General features: G+C 43.2%; 1 protein-coding gene across 1 annotated transcript; it reads right to left on the bottom strand.

Moving 5' to 3' along the window:
- Positions 1-5,925: 5,925 nt before the first annotated feature.
- LOC126253604 (cuticle protein 16.5-like) lies at positions 5,926-6,633 on the bottom strand. The gene is made up of 2 exons (XM_049955054.1): positions 6,502-6,633; positions 5,926-6,386 (listed from the first exon to the last, which is right to left on the bottom strand). Exons 1-2 carry the CDS (start codon positions 6,511-6,513, stop codon positions 5,982-5,984), a joined length of 417 nt encoding a protein of 138 aa, XP_049811011.1. The 5' UTR covers positions 6,514-6,633; the 3' UTR covers positions 5,926-5,981.
- Positions 6,634-10,074: the final 3,441 nt, after the last annotated feature.

The raw sequence follows: 10,074 nt of genomic DNA, 5'->3' as shown, positions 1-10,074 counted from the left end.
ATAAATCTTTTCTGAATAAAGTAAATCCAAAGACCACTAAAGTAAAAGACTGGAATATATGTAAAAGCAAAGTTCAAAGAAATTAAAGAGAAGGAATGGTATTTTTCAGTGAACGACTTGCAACGAAAAGAAGAATAGTTAATCTTCAGACAAGGAAAACAAGTTTGCGTGTTATGGAAAGGTAATTAATTGTAAATGAAAAGTTATTGCACTTAATTCTGAAAGGTTGAGATCAACGAAATAGTTCATTGTAATAAAACTTCAATAGTGTCGAGTATATTGTTGCAGCAGGGCGCTACTTATAGTGGTTATCGTTGATTGGCAACGAGACATAAACAATATAAAAATATGTCTTCGCCATGTGAACGTGTTCTCCGACTTACGTAAAAAATTATAACGTTCACACTGATAGGTTGAATATACGATTATTCGTTGAAACTTTAAAACAGTAGCGACTACAACAGACAACGGATCTATATAATGTACTCCTCAGTTATGTACGATAGCATCAATTCTGGTACGTACGCTGTTGAGTTATCAGAGTACACAGGATAAGCTTACAATAGCTTGCTGTTATTGGTAAAGTAAAGACATCATTCCTACTCCCCGTAGACTCTCGCATTTAGTATTTTTCTGGTGACTGATACTAGCTTTGGTGGTAGTTTGTCTATTGAACCTAGTGAAGCCTGATAGATGTGTTGTTGTAATTAATATCCAGGTAGGTACCACTGACCCCATTATACCACGAAAAGTGTTATTGTGTCAATCCCTTAGTACACAGTAATGTCATAGTGAGCTGTAGGTTGATTTATAGCGTGAGAAGCTGAATTTCAAATCTTACGCGAGATCGTTGTGTTAGTACGGACGATTATTTCAAATCACACAGATGATGCGGTTGAGTGTAAGCAAGGTCTTGTCAGTACAACTTATTGTAGTATTACGAGAGTGAGCTACATGGTCTGACGTTGCTTTTCACCTAGATATAGCAGTGCCGTTAGAGCCTGTTCAGACGGTATATCTCCTACGAGTTAGTGGTGTCTAAAGGATGATGCACTATAGGCCTGAACCCGGAACACTGCTTTTCGCGAACAGTGTACTACTGAACTACGGAATTACATCAACCCCTCGTAAGGAAGTTCCGCTTTCGAATCCCGGTCCGGTATGGAGCCATTATCTCCCAGAGAAATTGATAGCTGTCACTAATCCCTCCCTTCTCACACTTATTATATACAGCATTTGAATATCCGAGTAACGTTTGGCTTCGATACATTTATAGTTTCACTTTTTGTCGGTAAAGAAGCACTGCATCTGAATCAGTTTCACTGCATTATTATCACAAATACTGTTGTCTGCTCTTTGCGAGCCTAATAATGGCATTGCGGACAATATTAATTGTGTCTTCAGACTTCTCGGAGGTGATGCAGTAACCTAAAATAAAGTGATATCTGAAAAAAAAGTGTACAAATATTCAGTAATATCTTTATAAGATTTCAAAGAGGAGCAAAGTTTGGCAACTTGCTTTAAATGTTGAAAAACGTGGAATCGTGCATTTGACAAAACGAAAAATAGTCATATCATATAATATCAACGAGTCACAGTTGGAATTATACGCTGACAAATCCAAATCGCTGATATTTTTACATCACAGCTTACAGTGAGGTGAGAAATGTCATGGGATAGCGATATATCTACATATACAGATGACGGAAGTATCGAATACAGAAGGTATAAAAGAGCAGTCATTTGTACTCAGATGATACATGTGAAAAGATTTCTACACGTGAAAAGATTTCTAACGTGGTTATGGCCTCACGATGGGAATTAACAGACTTCAAGGTCGCAATGTTAGTTGGAGCTAGGCATATGGGAATTACAGTTCGGAAATGTTAGGGAATTCAGTATTCTGAGATCCACAGTGTTAAGAGTGTGCCGAGAATACTGTATTTCACGCATTACCTGTAACCATGGAAAACTCAATGGCCGACGGGCTTCACTTAACGACCGAGAGCAGCGGCGTTTGTGTAGAGTTGACATTGCTAACAGACAATCAACACCGCGTGAATTAACTGCAGAAGTGAATGGTAGACGTACGACCAACATATCCATTAGGACAATGCGACGAAATTTGACTTTATTGGGGTATGGCACTTGACTAGAGACGCGATTGCCTGTACTAACAGCACGGCATCACCTGCAGAGCCGCTCCTGAGCTCTTGACTATATCCATTAGACCCTAGACGACTGCAAAACCGTGGCGTTGTCAGATGAGTCCCGATTTCAGTCGGTAACAGCTGATGTTAGGGTTCGACAGTGGTGCGGACACAACGACGCCATAGACTCAGGTTATCAACAAAGCACTGTGCAAGCTAGTGCCGGGCTCTGTCATGGTGTGGGCTGTGTTTACATGGAATAGACTGGGTACTGGATGTGTTCGGCTACTTGCAGACAATTTGCAGCCATTCTTGGACTTCATGTTCGCATATAATGATGGAAATTTTATGGAGGACAGTGTGCCATTTCACTGAGCCACATTCATTCGCGATGGTCTGGTGAACATTCTGGATAATTAGAGGCAATGATTTAGCCGCCCAGATCGGCCTACAGAATCTCATTGAACATTTATGCATCATAGTTGAGAGGTCACTTTCTGCACAAAATCCTGCACGTGCAACATCTTGGCAATTAGGGACGCCTGTAGAGGCAGCATGGCTCAATATTTCTGCAGGTGACTTGCAGTAACTTGTTGAGTCCCTGCCATGTCGAGTTGCTGCATACGCCGGGCCAAAGAAGGCCTGACACGATGTTAGGAGGTGTAATGTCTCTGCAAGAGAGAAAATCCGCCTCGGGCCCTCAAGAGTACAGAAAATTGTAAATGATCAACTCGTCCAAATACCTGGATGTAACACTTTGTAGGGATATGAAATGGAACGGTCACATAATCTCAGTCGTAGGGAAATCAGGTAGCAGACTTCGATTTACTGACAGACCACTAGGGAAGCCCAATGAGTCTACAAAAGAGACTGCATAAAAAACAAAACAAAAAATCGATCAAATGGCTGTAAGCACTATGGGACTTACCATCTGAGGTCATCAGTCCACTAGACTTCGAACTACTTAAACCTAACTAACCTAAGGACATGACACACATCCATGCCCGAGGCAGGATTCGAACCTGCGACCGTAGCAGCAGCACGGTTCCGGACTGAAGCGCATAAAACCGCTCGGCCACAGCCACCGCCCATAAAAAAACACCTGTGTCGCATATCGTAGAATATTTCTTAAATGTGTGGGATTCCTTTCAATTACGACTAGATGAGCAGTACGAATAGTACCAGATTTCATTGACCCATGAGAGAAAGAACTGAACTGGCAGACATCCGAAGACAGACACTGCCCCGAGAAAGCCCACTTACAAAATTCTTCCGCCGCTCCGTACGTGAATGGAAGCGGAAGAGAAATCACCATTCCCTCCAAAGATGTGTTATAAATCCAACAGTGTCTGCAGCGTGAGGATTTATTAAGGAAATCGGGTTTTATGTAACGCTAAACATGTAGTTCCTAACGGGAAGAGATAACAGAACTACGAACCGTGTAAGTAACGTCACATGTCTACTTGGCGTGCGTTTTAGGTTTTCTATAGGTGTACAGTATAAGCAGTCACGCTGGTAACCTTTTCGGGATCAAATTGATAAGAGAGGGGCGGGACGTTCTAACTGCATTGAAGACTGTGCATTCGGTAACTTCATGCAGCACAGTGTTTTACAAAGATTGTTGTGACACCGATTAGTGTGACATTCCGTGTTGTACGGCATCTTTACAAGACGACATTTGAATGCTTACTGTCGTGGACGGCTCGAAGTTGGTCAGTGTCCCACACTGTTGCCACTGTAATTTTTGCGTGCAAAAGAGTCAACTCTCGATTTAAAAAAGGCCGCTCAAGATTCAGATGCAGTGCGAAAGCTGGTTAATAGTCGTAAACGGACCACCACACCGCAAGAGGATCAAAAAGTAGCCCGAGTGGTGAAAAGGACCAGACACCTCACTCCTAGGCACATCGTAGAAGATCTTGCAACCACTACCGCCACACATGTCTCTGCCAGAACCATCTCTAGGAGACTGAATCAGGTCGGATTGCACGCTTAGAAGCCTGTTAAAGGTATCATACTCCAACCACGCCATCGTCGAGAAAGAATTCGTTGGTGTAGAGAGCGTCTTAGTCGGCGATCTCTGACGATCCTGCTTCTTGGTCGCTAGTCCTTCTGGCCACCAGAAAGTTCATGAACCTTACTAGTATGATCTAGACACAAAAAATGGATCCAAGCACTATGGGACTTAATATCTGATGTTATCAGTCCCCTACACTTAAACCTAACTAACCTAAGGGCATCACACACATCCATGTCCGAGGCAGGATTCGAAACTGCGACCGTAGCAGCAGCGCGGTTCCGGACTGAAGCACCTAGGACCGCTCGGCCACAGCGGCCGGCTGATCTAGGCACCATGGCATGAGCAGGCATTATGCGCAATGACAGAACAGCCCTGTCTGTCTTTGCGCAAGGTATTCTTATAGCACAGCGGTTCTGCAAGGAGATTATTGTGGAATATATTGCCTGCCCACATAGGATCTCTGAGATGCCGAACACAACGGCAAGTAATGATAGTGGATGTATTGAATGGTCTGCGTACTTCCAAGCCCTAAACCCTATACCGCATTCCTGGGATGCTCTTAGCAGCCGTCTTTCTCATTTAACACTCTCTCCCCGAGCCGTGCTAGAACTGGAAACCTCCCAGAGAAAGGAGAGGACAATATCAGCTATGAAGTCCCCAACAGTTAGATAGCGGACATGAACAACAAGTGCAAGATGTCTATTAGTGCCCGTGGAGGCCACATTCCTTACTGAGAGTCCCATATCGACATCTATGTTGGGAGTCTGATCTGTCACAAACAAGAAAGTTATCCTGCATTCCCATGTGGTGAAATCTGTACCATTTTTCGTTATAAATAAGTCATTCCTTCTCTGTTACGTATATAATGTTTTTCATGTCGTCTATCGTTACCTGTGATCATTTCTGTCCAACAATTTCCCTGCTACTTAGCAGCTATCAAACAGTTTACTTTCGTACAATGATACACTCGGGCCAAATACAGGGTGTCCCACTCAAACCTCTCCCAAGGACCCAGGATAGAAAAAGCAAATAGATACGACAATGAAAAATGCACCACATTTTAGAGCATCTCAAACAATTTATATTCGTGCGTCAGAAGTGCCAAGTACCGTCGCCAGAGTGCAGCATGGTCGCATGAAGTTAAAATGGCGACTCCACAGCAGCGCGCGCAAGCAGTACTGTTGTTTGCAGATACAAAAACGCCAATAATGTGCAAAGAAATTATCGTCGCTTGTTTGAATGTGATCCACCTGATGTGAAAACAATTAAGGAATCGTACATTGAGGAAAGACCTCTTAATACATTAATTTACATTAGTTTTTAACAATTTCTTCGTTTTATTGAACGCTTTTCCTTCTATTCAGTTATATATTTTATTTTTAGTACTTCATTGAGTGATGCAAATCCTACAGCATCATCAGTTTCAAATTGTTTACATTCTTTCATCATTGTTCTAACATAGTTGAATTTCATCTCATAACCTCTTTTCAAGACACAGTCCATAACACTTAACTAATAATCCCTGTCTTCTTTCGTCTCTAACATATTGGCAAAGCTATTAGCCAAACCAATAGGATTTATTTTTTCTTCGTGAAATTAAGAATCGTTCTTACTTTCCATTTCCCAGATTTCTCTACGTACAGATTGGATACTATTGGTATATTGTAAACCTTGTCTCGTTCCCTTCTTGTCTGCTGCTTTTCTTTTAAATAATATCAGATATTACGAAGCTAAGGGAAGTAAACGCAACAATGAAACACTTTTTTTTAGGTTTTCTTTATTTTAGTGAAGGAGTAGAATTACAGGAAGACATTTCAGCCCAGGAGAGCAGCCTTAGCGTGGAGGTGGGCGGCGGCGGCAAGAGCACCGGGGGCGGCATAGGCCAGAGGCGCGGGGGCGGCGTACGCCACAGCGGGGGCGGCGTAAGCGCGGGCAGCGTAGGCGAGGGCGGCGCCGTTGATGACGGCGTCACGGGCCTGAGTCTGGGCGACGGCGGTCAGGTGGGCGGCCCTGGTGGCGGCGACGGCAGGGGTGTCCAGCAGGTAGCCGTCGGAGCGCACGGCGACGGGGGCGGGGCCGTAGGCGGCGTAGCCGGCGTGCACGGGGGCGGCCACCACCGCGGGGGCGGCGTACGCTGCGGGGGCGACGACTGCGGCGGGGCCGGCGCCCAGGTAGCCAGGGGTAGCCACTGCCACGGCCAGGACGGCGCTCAGAACGACCTGTAGGGCAAATGCCAAATGATGATGATAGTTGTCAATCACAGTACACACAATGTACGTCTTCGCAGTACAGAAATAGTAATGAATGCAGATTAGTTACTGTGGCAGTACTTACCAGGGTGTTCATGGTTGTGAGGGTGGTTGCTGCTGCTGCTACTGCTGCTGCTGAAATGTGCTTTCTGTATGCGTGTCGCGCTATATATAGGGAGTCGGACTGCGACGCGTCATGACGTGTGAAAGTAGCGGGCCTCGGTCGCCCGTCCTTGCGTGGGGGCCACACCTGGGCGTTGTCTCAGCGCAGATATCCTCCAAAAGACGTATGACCCCCAGTAATTTTCCTCCTGATAGCGTTTCGTACATTGTTAGACGGCGCTTGATGGCTGATAGTACGAAGTGCGGTCGCTGGGATGATGAAAGGTAGCTGAGAACAAACGTTCCGTCGCTAGTGGAGTCGTAATAAATGTGAACTTGCAACGAATGTAATAGTATGGATATCCTTACAGAAGAAACGGGAATTTGCCGGAAGCGATATAGGGAAATGATAGAAGAGGTAAATCAGCCAGTGGAACGGGTATTTCAAGCCGAATACGCGTTATATTATTAATCGCCAGAGACGCTCATTCGTAAGGCAATCGTTTTATTTAATTAACGCAGTTCCAATGTCGGGCACACATTATCTTTTAGGACTGCCATTCGTTTTATATACAGTGAACTTCAGTGGACCTTTTTTATTGTAATTTTTTTAGGATAAGTATCCAGGAAGACCCTGGGTTCCTCTGACAAAGCCTCGGAGTCTTTCAGGGACATTTTCTGAGAAATTTGATGTAAGGGACCCACAGTTTCCGGGGGCTCGTTACAGAGTAAAAATTTTTTCGATTTGTTTCCAAATTATATTTGTGTCTACAGAAATACATTCACAAGAGTGAAAAATTCTCTTTTATATCATCATCGAAACGTACAACACAAAACCGAGTAATGTAACAATCCTCAGACAGATATAAAGACGTTATAACGTGGTTACCGTTGCAGCACGAACTGCTCAATATAGCACTGCAGTGCGTTTCTTTCACTGTGGTCAGCGAACCCATTTACGAGGCACATGTAGACGAACTCATCTCCATACCTATCAATTATGCTGTGTATCACTGTTACCTAACAACTAACAGTGCTTGAAAAGCGAACACTAGACAGAACTGAGCAGTACTGACTGCCACATAGGGACCGAGAAAGGTGGCACCGTGACAGACACACTGGACCTGCATTTCGGAGGACTACGGTTCAAATGTGTCTGCAGTCATCCATATTTAGGTTCTCCATGATTTTCCCAAATTTCTTCAGGCAAAGTCGGGGATGGTTCCTTTTAAAGGTCACGACCCATTTCCCGGCCCGTCCTTAAGTTCACTTGCTGCAGTTTTTTTGAATAAAATGACATTTAAAACAACTAAGTTGGACATCGGGAAATTATTTGAAAATGAATTTAAACATCTCGTTGTGTACGGCCACTCCCACGTCCCCGCTGCTTTCACACGTCAAATGTTGTCATTATTCGAGAAATATATACGATACAACATGTTACTCGAATAGGCAGCCCTGCTAGAAGAAACACTTTGACATAGTTTATGTTATACCTTTATATTTTTGGTTTTCGAGCGTCGTTTTGCTTATAAGCGTTTCGGTAGTTTCAGTTTTTGATATTTTGTCATTCTCGAAAGTTATTTTGGTACACGTGTGAAGTTCTAGAATTTCCAGGAATACATTATGGATTCAGTACGAGGCAATCACTGGTAGCAGTTGATTCCATGCGAGAGACCAAAGCTGGTAAGTTCGTCCTTAAGGAAACAAAAAGAGGCCAACATAATATGGAGAAACGAGGAAATGAAGAGACAAGATGAGAAATTTATAAACTAAGAAGATTACGCAGCTGTAATGTATTAAGAAAAACAGAGGCGCTCCGTAGATCAAATACAACTTTGCATTGAATATCGCGAGAATTAAATTTTCTGCCATATTTGTTGTATGAAAAAAATGTATTTGAGCTAGAGGTTTGAAATTTTTTGGGATTTTCAGGATATTCTTTTGAGTGAAGTAGATTACAGATATTAACTTACTACCAACGAGAAGAAATATACATAGTGACTACTTATAGAAAAGTAACCTTAATTTTGATTATCAGATGTAAATATTACTAGAATAAAAGCGTATGACTGAAATGACATGATTTTAGTCTGCTTTTTGTACAGACATGTTGTTCATGTGTATGTAAAGTTTCAAGCAAGTAAGTAGGAGACATAGTATATAGATTCCAAGTTCAAATGGTTCAAATGGCTCTGAGCACTATGGGACTCAACTGCTGTGGTCATAAGTCCCCTAGAACTTAGAACTACTTAAACCTAACTAACCTAAGAACATCACACACATCCATGCCCGAGGCAGGATTCGAACCTGCGACCGTAGCGGTCGTGCGGTTCCAGACTGTAGCGCCTTTAACCGCTCGGCCACTCCGGCCGGCTAGATTCCAAGTATTGACCGGCAAATAGAACATGTGATTTATTGATCTTCACAAAAAAAAGCATTGTAACAAAGTCAATATGAGAACTAAGGTGATTAATTTTATATCACAAGTTTAGCAAGAAGCACTCCTATTGTCCTAAAATTTCCATCCTACGTTGTTTAGTTAGAGCAACGTAAAGTTTATGAAAATTGTTAGTACTCGTATTTTTCCTGGCTGTCACAGGCAAGTTACCTTATCAAGACAATCTAACTGTTTGCTCCGTCGCTTACGAATTCGCTGATGGGACGTTAAACTCTAATCTTCTATCGTTTTTTACAAGACTGGGTGAAATAGTAAATTAGGTGTTATTGTTGCATAAGGCAACGCAGAGGATGGCTCGAGAGGGCTGTGAGCGGTGTGTAAGAAGTGGATTGTCAGGGCGAATGAATGGCCGGAAATCTAATAAAATGTTTGATTATTATTGCATATACCGCTTTAGAAATAATCCTCCAGGAAGAATGTCCCACATGCCACTCGCATGGACAAAGGGGTCTGTGGTTAGGTGCTAAAAGATATTAAGAAGAACGGTGACATTTCAGAGCTACTACGGAATAATACATTGCTTGACAACTGCTAAGGAACAGAGACATTGATGGACGGGAATAATCATTGGCAATGGTGGACGACATGAAAAAGAGGTGAAGAGGCATATTTAAAAAGAAAAATGGTACAGATTTTACCACCTGGGAAAGCCGGATAATAGACATAAATAACGTTCATGTTTGACACGGATCAGACACCCCGTAAGGAATATGCAATCCTCGTACACTAATGCACTTTCCACCTGTTATTCATGCTGGCTATCAATAAGTTGTGGAGTCCTTGGAGAACATTGTCCCACTCCTCTCTCTAGGCAGTATTCAGTTCTCGCGCGGCTCTGGGATGAGTGTTTCGTTGCAAGAGCATACAGGCATGATCTGTAGTGTTTAGGTCCAGGGAGTCCGCAGGCCATTCTATACTCTCAATATCTTCACCTCCTATTATGTCAGACACCTCAGCAGTCCTAAGTGGGCGGCCATTGTCGTCCATGAAAGTCGATACTAAACCCACATCTAGACAGACGGACGAGATCATCTCCATGCAGAACCGCTGTGCTGTAACGGTACCTTCCGCAAAGATATGCGACACTGCTTGGCC

The sequence above is a fragment of the Schistocerca nitens genome, chromosome 4 (genome assembly GCF_023898315.1).
Source record: "Schistocerca nitens isolate TAMUIC-IGC-003100 chromosome 4, iqSchNite1.1, whole genome shotgun sequence".
Lineage (NCBI taxonomy): Eukaryota > Metazoa > Arthropoda > Insecta > Orthoptera > Acrididae > Schistocerca > Schistocerca nitens.
Note: the sequence above shows the minus strand (reverse complement) of the source record. Positions and strands in the feature narration are given on the sequence as shown.